Genomic DNA, 26090 nt, shown 5'->3' with positions numbered 1-26090 from the left:
AAGTTTATTGTTATATATATTATTTTTATTTATTACATTAGCAAATGTGAGGACTTATAAAGCAAAGCTATTTCATGCCTAATATTTTAATGCATTTCCATTGAGGGTTAGTGATATAATATTCCTCGCTAAATAACTTGAGCAGCATCCCAATATAGTGTTTAAATTCAGGATATATTTGCTACTCATCATGGAAATCAAAAACGTTGCTTTTACCTTTTAATTGCATGTGCATAAAACTTTTTTCTCTTCATTGTAAACACAATGTGATACTTTCTGATCTTTTATGACAATTTTGATGATAATGTTTTCATCATAATCATAACGCGGTTGAATTAATGTTTTTAAAATACTCATACACAGACACTATTCAAAGATTTTGTTGAATGGAGCTTTATTTATGATTGATTAGATAGCAAAGTAACTATTAAATGCAGAGTTAATAAAGAATAATGTCTCGTAAATGAATTTTGATCCTAGGAATTTAGTGTTTTTTCAATTTTGATATCAATATATATATTTTATGTTTTTAGGGCTTTTTTGTTTGTGGAGTATTTGTTCTTTTTAACAAATGATCTGTTCTTTTTATCCTTTTAAATTTTTGCATTACTTGTTATTCCTTCTAGTTTTGTGATTCCTGCTAAATATGTCATTCTATCGTCAATACTCCTGCGCTTTTCTCTTCTTAGTTTTTAAGTTTTTAATATATTATTATTAGTCTTTAAGTAATTAATATTAATAAGTTATTTCTCTTTAATTTGTGGTGATTTAAATATTAAATATATGTCTGTAATATACTTTAGTTAATATTAGTCAGTAATTTCTGTTTTGTTTATAATTTTATATTCTATAATATGTTATATATATTTGTAGTTTGTGATATATCACAAATATGTTTGTGATATATTTGAAAATATATTTTGTATTCCGTATGTTTTGTTCTTATTTCTAGTATTAAATTTTTTTCAGATTTTTTCGCTGTGTTGATTATATGTAGAAATGTATAAGTAATACCAGGGGTTAAATTACAAAATGTACATGTGCTGTCATCTATAATCAAAGCTCCGCATTTCAATCGATAAAACGCCAAATAGCCAGACATAGCTATCTATTTATACTTGTTTATCTGTGTTATCTATTTATATATCTAATTTGTTATTGTCTATCTATTTATACTTGTTTATCTCTCTTGTTTATACTTGTTTATCTATGGTACTGACTCCGTTTTTTTCGATTTTCCAATGTGTTCCACCAAATTGATTTGAAAAATATATGCAGTACTTAAAGAAGAAACATTAGGCTTTCGAATAACGCTAATTAGAAAGTGGTCCAACTAAACGCACTGCACAAAAACACCAATTGAAAAATTATTTTGTTTTTTTCAGCTAATAATAAACAATTTTTGGCATCGATTGTTCTACATAAAGTGATCTGTGTCAATGTGAATAGAATCACATAAAAATATTTTCAATATCATTTATGGTTACGCGAAAAAGTGAGTTTGAAAGAAAAGGCCACTTTGGCATATTTTCAATGATATCTCGGCCATAAGATGAGATACAAAGTTGAAAATTGGTATAAATATTTTATACCAGGGTGGGGCCGATGTTGTATGGCAATGCGCCCATACCCTTTAGTGCGTATAAAATCTACCATTTGCAATCGTTATATACTGAATTGTATTTGGTTGCGGGAACACGACCGTTTACCTCGGACACTTGGGTTTTATATACGGTATAGACAACACACCTTCCTCCGAATACTTTAGGTTCTTTCCTTGGTATTGATAATACACTTTCTACTTAATAATTTCTTTATTGCATAATATATACAATAATATGTACAATAACTCCAGTCGACGACTGTACGGAAAATAACCCCGACTAAGCCCATTGCGTCGGTTTTATACTGGGTCCTTAACGGTACCCGCCAGGGTTACACAACCTGCTGCAATGGGCAGGGGTATGAAACCTTTACATAATTTTAAGTTTTCACAAAATAAGGTTCGTTACATATCACGCCCCTCCTAAAGCATCTGTCAGTCCTCTGACAGAAAATAAAAAAAAAAATTAAATATGGGAGGTTGAGGTTCTCCTCCCCCTTGAAAAAAAAATTATTGTCCTCAATAACTTCTGAACCTTATTTTTTACAAAAAAAAGGAAAAAAAATATTGGTTATAATATACAAACATTTTCAATTTTAAGATTGACAGTGCTTAAACTTTTGCAACATGGCTATTTGCACATAAATTTATAGGGCTTTATATTTTTGTATTACTATTCAGATGTAAATTTCTTTAAATTATTGTTGTGGATACATACAATTTTACCCTTAACATTTATCTTGGAGTTTACACCATCTTGTTCCAAAACTTCATATGGGCCTTTGTATATCGGCATCAATTTTTTGCATTTGCCCTTGTATGGGGTATTATCTTTCATCAAAACCAAATCACCAACGGAAAAATTAGACTCCTTAATATATGAATCGTATTTTTCTTTGGATTTTATTTTAGATTGGATTAAGTTTTCTCGAGCTACTGCATTTATTTGCTGTAGTTTGGTTTTGAATTCACTGCTAAAATTTTCATAAGTATTTTGTATTTTGGGTTCCCTACTTATAAAGGCAGGCAAATCAACTTTACGCCCAAATACAAGCTCAAAGGGTGTAAATTTTGTGGAACAATGCGGTGTTGTGTTGTGAACAAAAACGGCGTAATTTATCCATGTATCCCAAGTTTTATCATCCTTCCCAATGTATGACCTTATAAAATTTAGAAACATGTGATGACACTTTTCTAAAGAGGCATTAGATTCAGGATGATACATTGAGATATTTATTTTGTCAATTTTTAAAAGTTTGCATACATCCTTAAATACGGTACTCATAAAATTTGTACCTTGGTCCGTCAAAACCTCTTCTGGTATACCAAATCTAAGAATAATTTCATTAAAAAAAGCCTTGGCTATTGTTTTGGCTTCTTGGTTTGGTATCGGTATAGCTCCTGCAAATTTTGTTAAATCGTCAATAAAAGTTAGCATGTATTTACTTTCATTGTTGGAAACAGGGTATGGACCACATATATCAAGACTAATTCTTTCGAAGGGATATGTAGATGTTGTAGTTATTAACATTGGTTCTCTTGTCGCTTTGGAGGCTTTGCTTAGTTGACATTTTTCGCATTTATTTATAAATTTTTCTATGTCCTTTCTCATATTAGGCCATAAATACGATTCTCGGATTTTGCTGTAAGTTTTACCTATACCTTGATGTCCACCTAAAGTATGATTATTATGAAAATACTCTAAAATAGAATTAATTTCCTCTTGGGTTAGATTAGTCTTAACAAAATCTTTATAAAATGTTATTTTAACATCAGTATCTTTGAAAAGAAACCTAAAAATTATTAAAATTTCCTCAACCTTTAAATTCTTGTAGTCATTTAATTTTACGGGATTGGCAACATGTAATTCCTTCATATTATTGGATTCCACGAGACATTTTAGAGAACTTATACATTCAAATATGTCTTTCAAATGAACCCTTTCATGCTCTTTATGTGTTATTAAATAAATGTAGTTATATCCATCCTCCATTGCTTCTATAGTTGAATGAGTTGCTGTGTCCCTTGTAAAATCATTTGTCCTTTTAGGAACAAAAATGACTCGAGGTATGGATTTTAGACTAGTATTAATATTGTCGTTACTCTCTACTACGTGATCATTAATTATGCAATTATTATTTTTAAAATTTATAAATTTCTCATAGGCGTTTCTCAGTGTTAAAACCAACTTTTCTTCAATATTTTGGTTTCCTATTCCATATCTCGACAGGCAGTCGGCGACGACTTTGGCTTTTCCAGGTTTGAACCGGACATCAAAGTCGTATTCGTCCATCGCAAGTTTCCATAGAATATGCCTAGCGGTAGGCTCCTTGCAATTGTAGAGGTATGTTAGTGGCTGGTGATCCGTGTAAATCAGGAATTTGTGTCCGTATAAATATGGTCTAAATTGTCGTACACTCCAAATAATAGCTAACAATTCCTTATCAATTGTGGCATAGTTCTTTTCATGCTTGTTGAGTTGTCGGGATGCGAAAGCTACTGGCCGCTCTCCCGTGGACCCCTCCTGCGCTAACACTGCTCCAATTGCCTCGCCGCTAGCATCAGTTGTCAAGATGAATGGTTTTTCAAAATCAGGATACTGTAGTATAGGTGCACTGGATATTGCACTCTTGAGAGTATTGAATGATATTTCTTCTCGAGGACCCCATTTCCATGCCTCATTTTTCCTTAATAATACATTCAATGGATTTGCAATTTTTGCAAAATCTTTTATAAATTTTCTGTAATAACCGACTAAACCTAGATACATTTTTATTTCTTTGGGGTTTCTAGGAGCAGGAAAGTTTTGGACAGCCTTTACCTTTCCAGGATCGGGTGTGACGCCTTTTTCTGATATAACATGCCCAAGATACGTTAACTCACGCCTCAGGAACTCACATTTTATTGGCTGTAGTTTGAGATTATAGCTGCGCAACTGTTCCAAGACATTACGCATTCGAGAATTATGTTCATGAAGAGTCTTGCTATAAATGATAATATCATCCATGTATACTAATCCTTTGAATCCTTCAATACCGGCCAAAACCAGGTTAGTCAATCTCTGTAACGTGCTAGGAGCATTTTTAAGACCAAACGGCATACGTTTGTATTGAAACTTTTTTCCTACAGCTGTAAAGGCTGTCTTCGTCCGATCCTTCTCGTCTAATTCTACCTGATGGAATCCGCTAGCTAAATCTAAAGTGGAAAAAAAACTAGAATTTCCTAGTTGATCCAAGATTTCGGCTACGTTTGGCAGAGGATAAGTGTCGCTTACTGTAATTGCATTCAGCTTTCTAAAGTCGACACAGACGCGCCATCTCCTGTTACCATCTATATCTTGCTTCTTTGGAACGACCAAAAGCGGAAAATTCCATGGGCTGTCGGATGCTTCAATTATATCGTTTTCAAGCAAATCTTCCACTTGCCTTTTAATTTCGATCTGCTGGGCCTGGGGAAGCCTATATTGTTTTATATAAATAGGTTTTGCATCATTAGTAGTAACAGCATGTTTTATTGAACTAGTACAAGTTAGTTTATCACCCTCCAGATAAAATAAATCGTAGAAATCTTCACAAATTTTTAATATTGATTCCTTTTCCTCATAATTCATGTGATCGGTTCTAATACAATTTTTAACCCTTTTTATCCGGTCATAATCGCAATTCACATCATTTTTATTTAGTTTTAATATTTGATAATCGTCAAGCGGATACAGATTCGGTAAAAATAATTTATCAGTAATTGTTACTTCCTTATCGTTAGTGTTTAATATTTTAATAAAAAGTATTTTATTGGAAGGTTTTAAAATACAATTGGCTACATAAACTCCCTCTAGGATTTCAGCAGATTCGCAAAATAGTTCACCTACTCTATCGGTCGTAAATGAAACTGTCGTTTCTGTCCTAGGAGGAATCACATAAGTCTTTAAGACATCTATTAATTTTACATTTGCAATTTCAGTTGAATTGTCAATCGTGGGTTCACTAGCCCTACGATGACTATTATTGGGTTTTACTACCTTATTTTGGTCCTTTACAGTTTTAACAGAAGCAGGAGTCACAAAATTGTTAGGATACTCTAGTATTTCAGTACTGCTAACTGTGCTCCCTATGCTAGCTGTCTTTGATAATTTGTTTTCCTTACTAAATTTTTTCGAATAATATACCGATTTATATTTTTTCAATTTTCTGGGCTCAGACTTTTGTTTGTTTACAATGCGCGTATCCATACGAGATGTCGGCGCAGTTTCAGTAGAGTCATCAAAATGTTGCGTTGTATTTATTGTATCGCCCAGTGGAACTGTAATTAATTTGTTCTTGTTCGTTAACGTGAACGTATTAGTGCAAAAATCAAGTTTGGCTTTGTGTTTCAAAATAAAGTCCAATCCTATTATACCGTCTGCATCAATATCAATACTGTCAGATATTACGGTAAACTTGTGCTCGAGTTCAGCATCGCCAAGTTTAAATTTTAGCAATACCGAGCCTTGGGTATACACGTGTTCACCAGTAATACCTTCCAACCTCGATACTTCGTCAGAAGCTATTCTACTAGGGATACATTTGTTATATTTAATAATTGACACATCACTTGCTGAATCCAGAATCAACATGCATTTTTTATCATTTACCATTAAGCCGACTAGGTTTCTATTTATAAATTTTCTTAATGCCACAGTATTTACCTTATAATTTTTTATACAGGTGAGTCTTTGATTTTCGACACACCTGGCGCCTACTCGTTTTTTGGATCATTAGAGGTTGACGCGCGATTTATCGTCGATGATCTCGAACTAGGTTGCGTTGGATTGCTGCGTCGAACATGGCTTCGTCTGTCAGTTTGGGGTTCTTCAACCTGGTCATCTGCGTTGAATATGGTTCTTCGCCGACAGTTTGACATTGAATGACCCTTTATTTGACAGATTTTACAAAACGGTGTCGAGTAATTTCTTCTGAATTTGTTGCCTTCAAGTTCTTTGCTATCCAATTTAGTCCTCATCAAATTTTGTTCCTCTTGCATAGCCATTAGTATCGCCTCCTGTAAATCGCTATGCCTGGCAGCCCTAACTAAAGTTCTCAATTCAGGCCTAAGGCCATCTACAAAAACTATTAGAGCTAGTTCATTATGAGCAGGCTCCTTGAGCTCCGCACTACTGTCGTCATTCAAACTTTCTTGATCATACATACGTTCTAGAATTAATTCTATTCTCTGTGCATACTTTCTCACACTTTCCCCAGTATTTTGTTTTATTTTAGTTAGTTCTAACTGCAACTCAGCCACGGACCGTCTCTCCCCAAATTTCTTTAAAAGTATTTTTTTGAGATCTGCCCAATTCATAGAAGTAATACGTCTTACATATTGGAAAGCAGCCCCTTCTAATTTATTTAATATAATTTTTTGCATTTCTACGCATGTTGCCGCGTTTAAGCCCTGTCTACAGGTTTCAATAGAAAAATTATTCAATTCAAATTCAAAGACTATATATTTCGATATATAAAAGTATGTACATTGCATATTATAACATGGGTTTATTACCCGTAGGTATTGTATCCTTCATTGGATTTTGTTTTGCAAACAATAATTAAAGTATATGTAAAACTTTTTGACATACCGTGTGGCAAAAAAGAGAAAAGAAACTTTTTCTCCCAAAAAAAAAAAAAAACACAAAACAATATTTATAATAATAGTTAATTATACAAATAAAAAGAAAAACAAAAATAAAAGATTTATTCTCATCCAAGTATCAATTACCGCTATGGGTCGATCAGTATATATTTCAATAGAAAAAATAAATTTATTTAATTCGGAAGATTTACCATTAAATTTAGGAATTAATTGTATAGCTAAGTTTAATGCTTCATAATTAACGTTTAAATCCGTGTCTGTTAAAGTAAAATTATTGATCCTTTCTTCAAATGCTGTACGTCTGGGGGAACTGGTCGCCATCTTCCGGTAGGAACGTAAAAGTGTGAATCTTCTCCGCAGAAAAAAAAAGAATGGTTCACTTACTTGGGTGTCAAAGTTTTTCGTGTCTTGTCGCCACCTATTGTCCTTCAGTTCTTCGTGAAGTATGGTCGGTTGCTGAATTAGCCGCCGATAGCTTCTGCTTCGACCGCAGTCTCCGGTGCCTCAGAAACACGTGGTTTTCTTGATCACAGCAACGCCGCTTACTTTACTTCTCTGCAAGGCAATCCCACTAGCTGCCACCATGAATTGTATTTGGTTGCGGAAACACGACCGTTTACCTCGGACACTTGGGTTTTATATACGGTATAGACAACACACCTTCCTCCGGATACTTTTGGTTCTTTCCTTGGTATTGATAATACACTTTCTACTTAATAACTTCTTTATTGCATAATATATACAATAATATGTACAATAACTCCAGTCGACGACTGTACGGAAAATAACCCCGACTAAGCCCATTGCGTCGGTTTTATACTGGGTCCTTAACGGTACCCGCCAGGGTTACACAACCTGCTGCAATGGGCAGGGGTATGAAACCTTTACATAATTTTAAGTTTTCACAAAATAAGGTTCGTTACATATCAATACACAGTGTATCTATCGAGTGATTTTATAATGTCTTCTGAGGATAGTGCAACAATTAAAGAAACAATGTACAAGCGTATAGACAAATCCATCAAGATGTATTGTAGTAAGTCCAACAATAAACATGTTTTTGTGAAAACTCATCTAGAAATATAAAACATTTATCAAGAGAAATGAAACTAAGATTGAAAAAAGATACTTTAAAAATACCAGAGCCATGAAAAAAAAACTATGTGACAGTCTTAAAATCGATAACACTGCATGACACAATGTTTTTCCTGATATGAGGCGTGATAAATGTAACGATCGCCGTTTTGAATTACATTCTCTATATCAGGAGTGGCAATCTCAATTTTGCAGGAGACCATTTATTAAATTTTAAATTCGTAGACGAGCCGTATGTGCAATTGCTTTCTGAGGCTATAAGACCGGTTGCGCACCATGTGTGCAACAATAATAATGAGCAATCATCAGTTATTCTGAGTACAATAGTCGTCGAGCTATTAACTTTCCGTAGGGTAAGTTATTGTAATCGTCCAAAAATCGAAATTGAAAATTTTTACATTTCTTCACGTTTTGAAGGTTTCTGAACATTTTGGCATACCTCAGAAAAAATAGATGTGCGTGTGTATGTATGTATGGATACAATTTTTCGTACAATTGAACGTATTAAGGAAAAACTCGATGTTCTCTGCTTGATCGGCGGCCCAGTGGGATGGCGGCTTAAAGTCCGGAATTCTCAGATTGCTTGAAATTGGATGCTGGAGAAGAAATTAACTCCAAGAATATAAATAAGGAACACTGGCTGCGATTAATAATGTATTTAATTACTAAAATAACGCTTATAATTAGCGTTTATATGCAAAATCGTCTTCTTTCGGTATTGCTTGTCCGACTTCGATAAATGCAGCTTGCTCGCGCCATCCATCCTCGTTCTGGCGCGAACATATTCCCACTCTAGAAGGGCTACCTTTTATAACCTTGTGTTTTATAGATATCAGTTGATAGTGAAATGATCATTATTTTGGAAATTTGAATGCATTATGAATCTAGTTATTGAAAAGAAAGAACATCGTTTGACTACAGGCCATTTGACGTGTGCGTCCACTTCGGAGTAATGCCATTCCAACCACTCTATCGGCACCTAGAAATTCCTGAACCCTCCCAAACACCTAAAGAAGCAAGCTAATCAGACAAAAGTATATAAAGGTGCAGTAAGCTGAGGGTCGTGGATCACCTCTCAGCCAACATAAAAGTCTTGAGCTCAACAAGGCCACAATCATTGAGTTGTAGGAAAAAGTTATGAATATAAAAATATAAAATCCATTGGATAAAAATATAAACAATTTATTAATTACAATTTTTTTGATAAAATAAAAATGACAAATCATTTTTGTTTTTCCTCGACGTCTAGCCTTGATTTCCCACACACTCCCTGCCCAGTGTTGACCTCACAGTTTAAAAAATACAGGGAAACACGTTATAAATATATGGTGGGAAAGCATTTTATAGCAGTGTTGTGGTACCGGTTAATTAGTACTTCATTCAATGGAATAAATGACAGTTTCGTCGGCATCCATCATCTTCATACTCTGCATATGGTTCTGAATATAAATCATGTGGTGAATTTCCTGTACCTCAATGTCTTGGTGAACTTCGAAGATTCAGCCTCGATCTATTGCATAAATTTTTATTTCTACAATATTTTGGGTAAACAGATGGCGCTCTGCAAGAATATGAATTTTCGCGATGATTAAAATAATCTTGTCGACTTCAGTAGTCCTTTGGATCATACATTGGATTCTCGAATCGGATGTGATTTGAAGGAGAGCATATTAAAGAGTAATCATCTTCACAAGATGCAGTCCCAAAGTCTAATGCATCAAAAGACGATTTGGTTAGTTAACGGACAAGGAGAGGTTAAATTGCGATTCCAATGAACTATTTGATAGTGAATTCAATTCATGACCCAAAATCTAGGCTAAGAATTAATTTTTGTGTCAGCAATAACACTGAGGTCTGGGTATACAAAATGGGTATACCAACTGAAGTCCGGTGTCAGTACAGTAAATGGGTTAACTCGCACTGACCCGAGGACTGGACGTGCCTTATAAGTAGTCACGGAAGACCAGTGATCATGGTGCTGCATCAAAGTATACATTTTTTAAAATTTCGATTCATGTTCCTTCTCTGTCTTCATCACAAACGTCGTAGGTCACCAGTGTAGAAAGTAGTTTTTTTTTTTTAATTTTATTTGAACAGCGATCAAAACTTATGGGTTCTATGAGCTGTTGTGATATCTTACAAACTACGTTTGTTTTATTACAGATGGCAACCCAAGCAGTTGTCACATCTCTGTATAATAAATTTTTATTACAATCTCTGTAATAGGGCAAGTATGGTGCAACAATGCCGGGTGAGGGATATTTTCACATGGAAACATATTGCTATTTATATTTCCAAGTGAAAATCGTTGTCACTATTGCCTGACAACAGGCTGCTCCAAGTGGGTATCGAACCTGGGACCTCTGATACAAGTCCCGTCGCTCTTAACCGCTTACCTACGGGCGAGCCCAGGAAGTAGTTATGAATATGAAAATATAAAATCCATTGAATGAAAATATAAACAATTTATTAATTACAAATTTTTTTGATAAAATAAAAATGACAAATCATTTTTGTTTTTCCTCGATGTCTAGCCTGCTTGATTCCCCACACACTCCCTGCCCAGTGTTGACCTCATAGTTTAAAAAATACAGGGAACACGTTATAAAGATATGGTGGGAAAGCATATTATAGCAGTGTTGTGGTACCGGTCAATTAGTACTTCATTCAATGGAATAAATGACAGTTTCGTCGGCAGATCCACCGTATGCTAGGTAATTCGACCATCCATCATCTTCATATTATGCATATGATTCTGAATATAAATCATGTGGTGAATTGCCTGAACCTCGATGTCTTGGTAAAATTCGAAGATTCAGCCTCAATCTACGGTAATAATTTTTATTTCTACAATATTTTGGGTAAACAGATGGCGCTCTGTAAGCATATGAATTTTCCCGATGATTAAAATAATCTTGTCGACTTCAGTAGCCCTTTGGATCATACATTGGATTCTCGAATCGGAGAGCGTATTAAAGAGTCATCATCTTGACAAGATGCAGTCCCAAAGCCTGATGCATCAAAAGACGATTTGGTGAGTTAACACTATTCCTACCGACATTTCATGTTTGCTATTCCTACCGCGACCGGTCAAATGACCGGTCATGCAAAATCGGTATTTTTCAGTATTGAATGAAGAGTTAATGCTAGTTTAAGAGTTTATAAATACAAATACAATATATTTCTTTTATTTTATAATGCGAATTCTACATTTTATACTGTTTTATCCAATTTTTCACGATTTTTTTTCTTAGAGTGTATTTTCTGCACACGCATTTTTTACGTTTTTGGCTGATTTTGTTTTCTCTATCATTTTTCTAAAGCATTATCTGGAATAGTTTCTTTTAGGGAATCTGTTTTGTACTTGTACTTAGCTGATTTTTTTCTGAATTCTTGTTGGAACTATACGACAAGTTAATTGGAATAGAAAGTTCCTGCCTTGTACATTGTCTTCTCGTAATTTCTTTATGTAACAACAATGGATTTATCCTGAATACATCCAAAATAATGTAAATTCTTGATGAATTCTCTCTAAAATTCATATTTTACCAAATAATTTCTGACTATTTTATGAATGGCATCTACACCAGTCCCGACGCTAATACCAATAGAATTAACTCCCGTATTAGTGTAATTTTTTCAACATATGTGTATGTAAGTGAAAATTAGAATCTTCTTTCTTATCTTCCAAAATTGTAAATATTATTTGAGTATTGAAATCTTTGATTTTTCGTTCTGCCAGTATTTATAGCTGTTATATTGCTTCAATTGTACCTACCATCAGTTTTCTTTTACTAAAAGTTTAGCTATATGTAGGATGGTAAAAACGTTATATATTTTTTATGTCGTACTAGCGATTTTGATAATACGGTTTCATCAGTTATAAATCTTCAAAGAATATCTCAGTTTGCTACGTATACTGGATGGTTACCAAAATTTTACACCCCATTTGTGCGATTTGTAGGGCATAATTATATTTACATCGTATATTGAACAGTTACTAATATTTATACGTTTTCCTAAATACTATTGAACATATGTTGAATGAATTTACACCTTACCTTTATTGAAAATATATGTTTGTCGATAGTAATACGTAGTCTTTTACAACAATTTTGATTGCTGTCAATGTAGTTGAACCAACCTTTGGATTCAAAACAAAACCTATCGATTTATTGTTTAGATTCCTTCGTAAAAATCTGTCTATACATAGACATTGAGAAAATTGAGAAATCCCACTTTTTATACCGTAGAAATGCAATATTTATACTACTTGCCTTATTTGCGCACCGCGCATACAGAATCGAAAAAAATGCATATAAATTTGCAGAAGGCAGTTTTTACCAGTCTAAATTCTTCTGAATTTACATTTTCTTGTAAGTTCCAAAATATTCTTAACAATTACTACAAAAAATCCCATCCGAACATCGTCTTTCGTACTACCGGTCAAATGACCGGTCGCGGTAGGTAAGACAGCATACAATTTTTTTTCCAAAAATAAAAATTGAAAAAACAAATTAACATTGAAAAATGTTTTATACTCACATATTAGGAAAAGTCATAAAGTTTGATGACGATTCAATTACGTTTGATATGAAAAATACTAATCGAAAAATCAAAAACGGTCATTTGACCGGTCCCGGTAGGAATAGTGTTAACGGACAAGGAGAGGTTGAATTGCGAATCCAATGAACTATTTGATAGTGAATTCAATTCATGACCCAAGATCTAGGCTCAGAATTAATTTTAGTGTCAGCAATAACACTGAGATCTGGGTATACAAAATGGGTATACCAACTGAGTCCGGGGTCAGTACAGTAAATGGGTTAACTCGCACTGACCCGAGGACTGGACGTACCTTATAAGTAGTCACGGAAGACCAGTGATTAATTATGGTGCTGCATCAAAGTCTACATTTTTTAAAATTTCCATTCATGCTCCTTCTCTGTCTTCATCACAAACGTCGTAGATCACCTGTGTAGGAAGTAGTTATGAATATAAAAATATAAAATCCATTGGATGAAAATATAAACAATTTATTAATTACAAAACTTTTTGATAAAATAAAAATGACAAATCATTTTTGTTTTTCCTCTATGTCTAGCCTGCTTGTTTCCCCACAGAGTCACCGTCCAATATTACGTGAAAATAATAATTCATTGTAATGCCTTTTAAACACTTCGATATGTAATAAAGAAATAAGGAATGAAAAGTTTTTTTTTCTTACGGAAAGTGTCAATCCTTATAGAGGACCAAGTAGATATAGAGTCGTTCCAAAAATCTGACACAAACAACCAATTCTTATATCTAACATATAGTTTAGGACGTAGATATTGGGAAACACCAGCTGCTGCCTTTTGATCAGTAGGAATATGGAACCTTTGTGCATTATGAAACAGGTCGTAAATTTTTGATATTATTTTAGCTGCAAATGTTTTCCAGTGAGTGGTTAGTCCTACCAACCAGTGGCAGACTATCATTGAATCATTAAAATTATTGTAAATTACAGCTCTGCATGCTTGTTCGGAGCTATCCGTAATTCCAAGTCCTGGACATTTTTTGGCTATCCGTAATTCCAAGTCCTGGTCTTTGTTCTGAAGTTCCGAGATAACGTGGTATATTATAGTTATTCAACTTTGATTCGGAATATATGGCTAACCAAGAAGTCATAATAAATGATTGTAGCGCTTCATCCCAATCAATCTTTAATTTCCAAATTTTCTTTATTAAGATTTTTATCTTAACAACACTAGAAGTAACAAATCTCGAACAATCCCATAGACTCGCTATTGCTGAAAGGAGATGATGTTTGGTCCACTTTCTCCACATAAGATTTATACCGAAAGGAAAAATATCCGATAAAGAATCCGATTTTAATCTTAATTTCCTTGATAAATTGTCGATTTTAAAATCGCTGAGGACATGTTTAGTTTGGATATCATTATATGGATTAAGCTTACGATGCTTAGATTTCTTTTTTTTCAGTTCACAACTTCCACTAGAAACTGCAGTTTGCAAATCCCGGAAAATGGTTTTTACATTTACCAAAGAATTAGTTCTTGTAAGCATGCCGCTGTCGCAAGAACGTGAAGATTGTGGGAGTCTTTTAGTTGTGTATTCTTATCTTTCTGTTCATAAAGATCTTCGGTTGAAGCAATGCATGAATTAATCAAAGTGCTGAAAATTCCAGATAAATCGTTTTGATCATCTAAAATTGTTTCGGCATGTTTTATTTTTGCATAAAGCATTTCCAACGCTCTCGCGAGGGCATATTCCGCAATATAGCTAGGATTTTCTGACTGTTTCAATATATTAATTTCATCGGAAAGGTGCATGCATTGTTTACGCGCATTCTCAAGAAGGCATAATTTTTTACGAAATTGTATCTTACTTGAAGAAGAGCTAATCTGTTGAGAAATGTCGCAAGTTTCTTGGATGCTTGAAAAATACATTTCCCTCTTAACTGTTAGTCGATCAATCTCTGCACCAACGTCAAGTTCAGGTGCCATCTTGGATTACAATTATCTTAATATAATCAATAAATCCTAATCAAAATCAGAACCTGGCGTCGAAAGATCAATGTTAAGGATGGGGTTGGTTAAACCCTTTCGGAATAGCTCATTATATTTGATTCAAAAGCTATTCCGAGGATTTTGTACAATTGAATATATTAAGGAAAAAACTCGATGTTCTCTGCTTGATCGACGGCCCAGTCGGATGGCGGCTTGAAGTCCGGAATCCTCGGATCAATTGGATGCTAAGGAAGAAATTAACTCCAGGAACACAAATAAGGAACACTGGCTGCGGTGAATAATGTATTTATTTACTAAAATAACATCTAACACTCGGAAATATACCACAAAACTAATACGGAAAACACAAGTAAAACGTCGTACGTGACAAGCGAGCCCTCATAAACGCTAATGATTAGCGTTTATATGCAAAATCGTCTTCTTTCGGTATTACCAGAGACTAAGTATTGTCCGACTCCGACAAATGCAGCTTAATCGCGCCATCTATCGTCGTTCCGGCGCGAACATACAGAGCTAAATGTGCAAAAAATGGCAGTTTTTGAGAGAACTAAGCGTCCGATTTGAATGATTCAAAGAACTTTCTGCTTGGTTTAACAAAATAATTGCTTTAGTAAAAAAAAAATTTGTTTCATTTTTTTTCAATTTTTTTTTTCAAAATTTTTAATTTTTTTTGTATATCGAAAATAATTCAGATTTTAATTTTAATTGTGACTAAAGTTCTAATATACTTTAAACAAATAATTTCAACTTCGTAATTCAGTTTCTTTGCAATTCTTATAAATATTCGACAATGTTACAGTATTTATAATAATCTATTTGAAAACATTTAATATTCCTTGAACATGTCGTTACGGTACGGGAAGTTCCAGCAATTTGCCTTAAGGTATGACGCCATACATCACTAGTTTTTTTTAATTAAGAGTATCTGTAAAGTATAGAAAAACAAAATTTGGCATTGGTTTTATTGCGTACCAAAACATTTTGTTTGAATTTCGAAATCTACATTGTTACAAAATATCAATGTAAGATCAGTGTGCTTTTCCTAAAAATGTATTTACCAATTGTGTTTTCTTTTTCATTACTGAGTTACATTACTTTATTACCTTTAGACATTTTTCTAAAAAGTTATTCCTTGTTTATATTATTTTATTCATTATTCAACTTCTTTTTTGACTTGTTACTATATCTTAAAAATTTTCTTTGCATTATATTCTGTTCTTCATTATTGAAAGCAGCATAACGATTTTATATTATCTAATTATTTTTAAAATAAATGTTTATCAATTTTAATGACGTATTTTTATTTTACCTTACATTGTACACTAGATATTCAATCCGCTCCTCGTAATAAAAATTTTCTGAGGAGCGAGTTGCACACACAGTGTGTAATTATTTATGCAAATTTGCTTACGAATTGGGTGATTTCCGTAGTAAACATGTTTTTTTTTATTAAAAATTAACAATTTAAAAAAAAAAATTTGCTCCTGGGGGCGCGTTCGAAAAAAATCGCCGTCTCGCATGGGTTGAAGCAAATTACATGAACTTCTCGAGCATGTAATAATGAACTTAAAAATAATTGAGCTTTAGCAATTTAGAAAGAATTTTCAGCTCTTTTTTATTTCGAATATATAATTATCTCTCTCTCCAAAATGCGATTTCTAATAGATATCTTTCAAACAGACCTTTAATCTGTATATGTGATTATATTAATTATAGTACAAAAACATTTTAATGATTTTTTTATATTTAAACATATTTCCGTGGGCTCCCAACTATTGTAGAATGTTTGTCTGATGCAATAGCTACATTACCTTCATCAAACTCTTAACGAGTTCACAAAGAAACGACTCGACGATACTCAAGACATTTCAACTTCCACTGAACCGATTTACTTTTACTTATTTATAGACTTATCTTCGAAAAAATGATATTAAAAATAACGTTCGCCAATTTTACAGTTTTTCAAAAATCACATGAAACTCATGTCTACAAACTAGAATGCTTAAGTAACTAAATTCCTAAAAAATGTTTAGAACGTTTTTTTTTCAATATTCAAAATCGGATTAGGATTTTTTGCGAAAACGTGGACAAAAAATTTTGCATGTTTCTGCTAATTCGGAAAAAAACATTGTTTTGCGAATCCAGTTAAAGCTCGTTCTTATCGAATGTCATCTTTTAAAATGGCTTTTAAATTTTTGTAATTGGTTCAGCCGCTTCCGACAAAACTTCGACAAAAGTTAAAATTTGACTCATCACATCAGCAAAGAGAATTTGACATAAATTTTGAACTTCGAATTTTTATAATCAAATCGCCCTATTAATTCAGTATGTTCTTCAGAACCATATATATTTCGAACATTTTTAACTTCCCGAAGGAGAAGTTTATGTTTTCATCAAAAAATCCGATTCTCTAATTTTATGTTTTCTCGACGTTTCAAGCCAACTGAATCGAATGAGACCAAATTTGGAAAAAGTATGTGCGTGTGTGTGTGTGTGTGTATGTGAACAGATTTTTTGTAAATCGACGTTTTCTCAAAAACGGATAGGCCGATTTTAAAAATTTAAAAGCCACTCGATGTATCTCGACGAGAACTATTGTTTATCAGTTTTGTGCGACGATCGGCCAAGCCGTTTCTTTATAAATCGCAGAAAAGTGCAAAATTTTTCGTCTACGTTTTAGCCCGCAATTCTGAATCGATTTTGAAAATTCAAAAACCGTTCGAAAGATATTGGTTGTGAATCGTGCTGATTAGTTTTTGGTAGAGATCAGCCGGGCCGTTTTCTTGTAATAAAGTTTTTTAAAAAAAAAATTCGACGATTTTTATGATTATTTTTTTAATGGTAGATACAATAGTCTTCTAGATCATGCTAAAATATTACGGCCCTACGACAACTGGTTCAGCTTTAAAAATTCGTCAAAGTTTGCAAAAATTGGTATCGTTTTTTGGCGTTTGTCAAAATTAGACATTTGATCGACGTTTTCTCAAAAACGCCTGAACCGATTTTAAAAATTTAAAAGCCATTTGATGTATTTCGGTGAGGACTATCGTTTGTCAGTTTTGTGCGACGATCTGCCAAGCCGTTTCTTTGCAATTTGAAAAAAAGTGTTAAACTTTTCGTCCACATTTAAGCTCATCCTACCGAACCGATTTTAAAAAATCAAAAACTGTTCGAAAGATATTAGTTGGGAATGGTACTGATCAATTTTAGGTGAAAATCTACCGAGCCGTTTTCTTGTAATGAACTGTTGAAAAAAAATTTAAACCAATTTTCATGGAACTTTTTTTGGCGATATACATCATGGTCTTATAGAACTTACTGTAATATTACGGCCTCACGACAAGTAGTTTAATATTAAAAATTCGTCAAACTTTGCTAAAATTATTATCGTTTTTTTTAAAAGTAGGATTGATGAAGTGTATTATTTACACTTTTTTTTTTTGATTAAGTCAATTATTTACACATATCGGGAAGTTCATGTAACTTGCCTCAAGGCTAAATACCAAACCAACTAGTTTGAATTTTCGTGCGTTCAACATTTTTGACCAAAACGTAGACCAAAATTTTTTTCTTCTCTATTGTAATTATAAACTCGTGATAAACGCGAGTCCTTATCGAGTTATTGGTTCAGGCTTTTTTGCAAATTTTAATTTTTTTTAAATTAGTGCAACTGTTTTTGAAAGAACTTTCACGAAAACTCGCATAATCGGCGCACATACAAACACACAGTTTTTTTTTAATGTTGGTTTCAATTGTTGAGAGAGAGGTAATACGTAAAGAAAATAAATAATTGGCAGATTGAATATTCTGGCGAAAACGAACTTCTCATTCAGAGAAATAACAATGAAATTATCATAAAATTTTACATTTTGACTTGAATATGTTAAATATTTACCACGGTTGTCGACAATTATATCAAAGTTATGTAAACTGAAAAATCTAGAAAAATACTTGCTATTGAAATGGATCCTTAAAATTGAAATGGAATAAAAATAGTATAACGCAAACAAATATTCATCAAGAGGAAAACTTCTTTTTTGAAGTTTTTAAAGTTTAACTATTGAACTTTAAAACTCAAGAATCTGTGTACAAGAGTAAGACTCAAAATTTAATATATTTTCGGAGATATGTTGCTGTTTGGACACGATAATCTTCCTCTGTTCCATTCTCCGCAAAACTTTAAAAGATGATTCATTCTCCGCGAAAATGTCGAGCTTTTCGGTGATTTTTAATATGTTTCTGCAAAGAATAGAAATATTAGTAGATATTCAAAGCGATTTAAGACCATTGGGTAAAAATAAAATCTTTTGACGAAAGTGCCTTGAGAGTGGCCTTGAATTGTGAAAGTATTATTATCAGGAACATAATAAAGAGCTGTCCCGTAAACAAGGCTTAAAATAAAGGCAATCTGTACACAGGTATAGTATGAAATCAGTTTTCTTCGTAGAGTCTCATATGAGAAGTAGAATCTCTCAGCGTGGCTTTTCCAAGCCCTGTACAACTGGTCCTAGAATGTAAACAGGCATGTGGGCAACTAAATAAAGCTATCAAAGATAGTAAAGATAGGTGGTGGAAAATACTTATACCGAATTCAAGAAAAACCTAGGGAAAAGGCATCATAGCATTGTAATGTCTCGCCTCAAAAGCCAGTCAATGCTTTCATTAACTTGAATAGAATATTAACTGCAATGTCCCCATTGCAACTTGATTTAAATTACCAGGTAGCACATGTTGATCTAAATGATATTCTTATAGGCGTGGACCCTTTTGTCAATACGTATAACACTAGAAGAGTCAACAAGAGCATGCAATCGGATTGGAAATAGGAGGGCACTGCGATTGAATTGAATTCCTAATATTGCTGTAAAAGCATCAATATCTCCGGCAATATTTCAGAGTGCTTATAATACATGTCTAAAAAAAGCGGGTAGGTTGGGCAATAATGACCCATATGCCATCTGAATGCCTTAAGAGTTTCCCACGATTCTACCTCTCTTAGACTTGGCAGAGAAAGGACGGACAATTTACCGACAAAGAAGTCAACAACGGAGTCCTAAAAGGTTGAGATTAGAAGAATTGCAGAACAGCATAGCCCGCTGGCACCAACATTTAGGTTAAGAGGTTAACTATTATGTTACACAAATGCTACCTGGGCACACCTGTTTTCATGTCTACCTATACAGTTTCAAACACTAAAACTCGCCTTCATATTGTTTGGGCGAAATCGAAAATGCTACGCAAGCCTTCTTCGTGTGCCCGGTATTTAGGACGCAACGAGAAGGTGTACATGGGATGTTAAGTAGAAAAATTACGCTAGATTCTAAGAGACTTGCAATCATTGGAAAGAAGAAGAGCGATTAGGACAAAAGTTTAATTTAAAGTGGGAATTATAGACTTCCGCAGGAACAACAGGTAAAGGATAAGCGGACGTTTTGTGTTAGTATTATGTCCAGCATACCCAGACAAAAGACCTAGTGTGGAATGCGTAAACGCATTTCTTTTGATATACAAAAAAACAGACAGACATACATACAATTTTATATGTAAAAATAAACGAAATAATTTTTTCGTTGTAATAAAACCACAATTAATTTTAAGATTCATTTAAATCAATTTAGATTCATTTTAAAAGCTATTAAATAAACAAATCGTGTTTTAAATAAAAAATGATAAAAATTCATATTTAAATACAGAAAATAACGGTTATATAAATATTACATACTTGATCAAATTCCATAATATATTTCTCAGGATGTGCTCCCTTTTTCTTTTTGTTGATATATGGTCCTTCTAAATGTATGCCAAGGACGGTTGCACCGTGTTTACCGCCTTTTCTTTTCAAAATCTTTGGAATTATTTTATGATATATTTCTGTAGGTGATGTAACTATTGTTGGACAAAACGATGTAACGCCATGTGCCAATATACCTTTTGATACCTTTTCAATTCCTGCTTCAACCGAAGAAGTATTATTTGAGAAATCGATGCCAAATCCTCCTAAAAAAATTAATTATATATTAATGTGTTTTTCATATGCGTACATATGAAGTAGGGAATGCAATACCGGTTTACCGGTATACCGAGATACCGGTATACCGAAATACTGGTATACTAAAATACCGGTACCAAAATATCGGTATACCGCCCGATTCTACGGCGATATTATTACCGGTATTTACCATAAAAATACCGGCATTTACCCTAAAAATACCGGTATTTACCCTGAGAATACCGGTATTTTCAGTATTTTTACATAAGCGCTATTTGATACATAATACACCGAAGTTTAAATTTCTCGGAACAAATTTATCTTTAAATTCCATAATCGCATAAACAGCTATATTTTTAATAGCCCAGTCAAATTAAAGCTAAAAAAGCCGTCAGTTAGGAATGATTTGCATAGAGCTGAAATTTGGTACAGATGTTAAATAGGCCATTACAAATAAAATGTCAAAAGTCCCCATCGATCCGACATCTGCGATTTTTTATATTTAAGGTCAAAGGTGCAAAATTCTAGTTTATTTCCATTTTCTGCCGAAACCATAAGAATTTTTAAAAAATCATGTTAGGTTTATTTATTATAAAATTATCTATTAAATTGTTATTATTAATTTTTTTCGTTACTGAGATATTGCCGTTTGAAAAGTTGAAATTCATTTTCTTCATAATATGCAGCCTTTATACGTCATCAAACGTGTAATATAAGTAAAAAACCAGTGGGGTGTATGGCATCGTGCCTTAAGCAAATTGCTGGAACTTCCCGTACCGTAACGAAATGATCGAGGAATATTAAATGTTTTAAAATAGATTATTATAAATATTGTAACATTGTCTAATATTTATAAGAATTATATAAACTGAATTAGAAAGTTGAAATTATTTGTTTAAAGTACATTAGAACAGAATTAAAATAAAAATCTGATTTATTTTCGATATTTCGAACAACATCCAGAAGGTGTGGATTATAATTCTACATATTATTCCAAAACTATTCTCTTTGAATTGTCGATTTTTAAAATTTACATCAATTTTTGTTTTGAAAAATACTGCTTATTTTTGGCGATAAAACAATTAAAAAATGTAAAATGCAATAGTTGTTAATGACACTTATTCCCGATCGAGTGAAAGTTTCAAAATATCAACAGAAATATTGACATATTTTTTGAGCAAGTCAAATAAAGTAAGTAAATATATGTAATGTTAGATTCTGAGGTATAAGGGCTGTTGTTCGGCTTAGGTCTCTTACATCTAGATTGCAATTAGGATTAATTTTGGATCAAAATATCTTATACAGATTCATTCGTCTTTTGATATAAAATTGGCAGAGGCACTTCATCTTCTATCTCATATGTTGCCACTAGATATTGGCACATTTATTAAAAATTATGACTTTGGATTGTCATCATACGCTCTGCATTCTTGTATACTTAATTATCAACTTCCCGTAGGGTAACGTATAGTGATCGCAAAAGAATCTTAAATGAAAATTTATAATTTCTTTACGTTTGAGAGGTTTCTGAACATTTTGGCATACCTTAGAAACAATCGAAGTATGTATGTGTGTGTTCAGATACAAATTTCCGTCGACGATTTTGATAACACGTTTCAATTGATTTGAATGATTCAAGCATTCGAATCATATTAACAAGAAAAAGTGTTGTTTAGTTTTTGGCAAAGCCGTTTCAAAGATACGGGGCAAAAAGTGCCAAAAATGGTAATTCTGTTTTGAAGAGAACGGAGCGATAAAAAACGATTTCAATAATTCAAACGAAACATTTTACTTGTATTGACAAAATAAACAACTGATTAAATTTTGAGAAATGCAGGTCTAGCGGTTTCGGATATCGAGTGAAAAAAGTGAAGAAAATGACATTTGGCGGTCAAGCGAGTTCAGCGAGCCGCGTTAAATTGAAGGCGCTGTGCTATGATGGGCACTTAAAAATGTAATTTAAATATACTGTAAAAAATCGAATGAAAAAAAAAATCAAATTGTTGTAGCTATTTTGCGTGCCGCGTTGCAAAATCGTGTTTCGAGAAAAACGCGTTTAAGGTTTTGAAATAAATAATAAATAAGAAAAAATAAAAAATTGTCAATTTAATTTTTTTTTACTATTAATCTGATATCCCAGCAACATACAGATGCCTTTTTATAATTATATTTCATGGACATTCATCCAATAATTGAACAATTTTAGTGAAGAAAAACGTCTTTATTATAGTATCAAACGTTTTGGGTCCTGATTTGGCCCATCTTCACACAGTGCTCACATTAAATTTACAAAAATATAATTATATATATGTGAAATAGCATAAATTTAAACAATTTGATTTTTTTTTACATATTAAAAACATATTGTTATTGCATATAAATGTAGACTATGAAAACTTAAATAATATGTAATAACTCACCATACAAATAATTAAAAGAGAAAAACAAAAAGATTGAAACACCAAAGATATAACAACAAATTATACAACAATACTGTTTTACTAAACATTGAATTAAAAAAATAAATATAAAATAAATGAAATGATTGAAAAAGCTCTTCTCTTTGACACATGTTAACCGTTTGAATGTTTGAAGTCTCGTTGAAAAGAGCTTTTTTAAATCTTTTCATTTATTTTATTTCTATTTTTTTAATACAGTATTTACTAAAAATAATTGTCATATAACTTGTTAAAATAAATAAAAATAAAATTTAATGAAAATGAGCAGGTAGTTGTTAGAACTAGTTTGCTCAGATGATGACGATAGTGGTCATATAATAATGTAACTGAGCAAATTTATCTAAAGTTCACGAAAACAAATTATAACATCTTTTTGGACATTGTGCTAGTGCCCCTAGAAATATACTGATTCCTATACTGCAAAGTACAGAATTTATACACAACATTATAAATTTAATTTAATTAATTATATAAGCAATTAACTAAATAACATTACTGCTCTCCTGATATTTGCTAATCAGCTTTGAACAGTTTTGTAATTTATTGTACAATTGCTTCAATCTCACATCACTTCTGGATGCATATCTTTACATACATGCCAAGAATTTAATGAATAAACATGTTACCTGCTTAATACTAATAAAGATTAACTAACATCACAATTTAATTTGTTCTGTAGTTTGAAATAGGTCATAGCAAATAAGATATATTTTACACATAATGAAGATATCAAAAAATATTACTGATTTACGAAATAAGTTATTATCAGAGTCGTACTACTTCCTTCTTGCCTTTTCAGCTTCTGGAATTTTAAAGAAACTGTCAATGGTTTTTTCTTCAATTCTCTTCTTTAAGACCTACCACAAATGAAATGTAAGCTCATCATTGTACAAATTTCTGATCTTCTTAACATCAGTCATGTTTAATAAGTAAACATTTACGAATTCTTGCACTTCTTTTCATTCCACCAAAAAGTCTTATAAACTTTATGCGCTAGAAATCTGCTGACTGGTCTTTTCTTCCACTATCAAAATTTTCTCAAGACCTTTGGAGCGTGAATGTGAATTGCCCAATAATGAGATGATTTAAGTGTGTTTTTTTTTATCAAGAAGTATATTTTCACAGCGAAGCAAAAATTTCCAATGTCCACTATTTGAATTAATTTGAGCAACATATGTTACAAATGACAACGATTTAGTACGTTGTGTGAAGCAAAGTTCGTTGTGTGGAACGTTGGCGCCCGAAAAAAAAGTTCGTTGTGCGCGACGTCCACTGTACGAGGCATACATTATGCGGGGTATCACCGCATATGCAAGGAAATCTTGTAGGTACTTCAATAATTAAATCAATTTAAAAACAAATTTAGAACACTCACCATTTATTTGTATGTCTATAAACCCTGGTGAAATAATAGCGCCCTTGCAGTCTATAACTTCATGAGCAACAGTTTTCTCATCGAAAAAGATATCTTCTGGGTTAATAATTTTACCATTTCTGATCCATAAATCTTCTAGTATTATATTGTGATCTCGTAATATATAACAATTTTTAAATTGTATTATTTTTGATGCATGCATTTTAAAGCCTTTGTTTATAGTATGTCACGAATAAGCTAAAATAAGGACAATAATATTGACGTTTAAAAGAATAGTCACGTAGTCACACCACCTTAAAGCATGCTAAGAATTTGACTTTTGTTAACATTTCACCCAGCGTGAAGTTGACGACGAAATAGAAGTTAGCTGTCAAGTTGAAAAGCATAGATAAAAGAAGAGTGTTGAAAAGTATTGGATTCATTTGACAGCTAAAACCTGTCAAGATCATTATTATCACCAGCTAAAACCTGTCAAGATCATTATTATATATACTCTTCTTTTATGTATGATTCATATATATATATATATATATATATATATATATATATATATATATATATATATATATATATATATATATATATATATATATATATATATATATATAATAAAGCGATAAATAAATTTTTGTATCTAAATAAATTCTTTGATTTCACACACTTCCCGAAGAGCTACAAATGTTCCAATTCTCGTATTCAAAAGTATTCAAAATAAAACCCTAATCTACTCAAGAATTATTAAAAATTGGTTACATTTAATTATTAATTAGTAAATTGATTACTAACGTCTCTTCAATATATATATATATATATAATATATATATATATATATATTATATATATATATCTATATATATATATCTATATATATATATATCTATCTATATATATATATATTGAAGAGACGTTAGTAATCAATTTACTAATTAATAATTAAATGTAACCAATTTTTAATAATTCTTGAGTAGATTAGGGTTTTATTTTGAATACTTTTGAATACGAGAATTGGAACATTTGTAGCTCTTCGGAAGTGTGTGAAATCAAAGAATTTATTTAGATACAAAAATTTATTTATCGCTTTATTATAATATTTCAGTTGTTGCTTGTTCAAGAGTTCAGGACTAACTAACTTATATTTTACATTTTTAAAATATTTCCAATATTTCTAGTTTTATGATAGCTCGCGCGAAGGTACATGAGCTATCATAAACTTTATTAAGGGTTGTCTGGCAGATGTACAAAATATTCGCAACATTTACCGTTACTTGGGAGTATACATCGTTCAAAGGAATTCATTTATGACTATTATTTATAATTATAAAGAACACAATTCTCAACACCTCCATCGTGAAAATTAAGCCGTCTCGGCTTATTACATAACATTAGCGAATTTCAGGTTGTAATTTACTGG

General features: G+C 32.3%; 1 protein-coding gene across 2 annotated transcripts in view; it reads right to left on the bottom strand.

The window, feature by feature from the left end:
* LOC113371495 (N-acetylglucosamine-6-phosphate deacetylase) overlaps window positions 1-24985 on the bottom strand; it is a 132908-nt gene extending 107923 nt beyond the window's left edge. The window contains exons 1-2 of one of the 2 annotated variants that reach the window (XM_026612120.1): window positions 24680-24985; window positions 20558-20853 (exon numbers count right to left, since the gene is read on the bottom strand). In XM_026612120.1, the coding sequence (XP_026467905.1) occupies window positions 20558-20853; window positions 24680-24881 (498 nt within the window). In that variant the 5' untranslated portion in view covers window positions 24882-24985. The remainder of the gene's footprint in view (window positions 1-20557; window positions 20854-24679) is intronic. The other variant, XM_026612119.1, reaches the window with a different exon arrangement.
* Between the last annotated feature and the right edge of the window lie 1105 nt (window positions 24986-26090).

The sequence above is a fragment of the Ctenocephalides felis genome, unplaced genomic scaffold, assembly GCF_003426905.1.
Source record: "Ctenocephalides felis isolate EL2017-DRISC unplaced genomic scaffold, ASM342690v1 CF-g0.4_SCAFFOLD_01492, whole genome shotgun sequence".
NCBI classification, from domain to species: domain Eukaryota; kingdom Metazoa; phylum Arthropoda; class Insecta; order Siphonaptera; family Pulicidae; genus Ctenocephalides; species Ctenocephalides felis.
The sequence above is the reverse complement of the archived record's forward strand: the minus strand, read 5'-3'. Positions and strand labels throughout refer to the sequence as shown.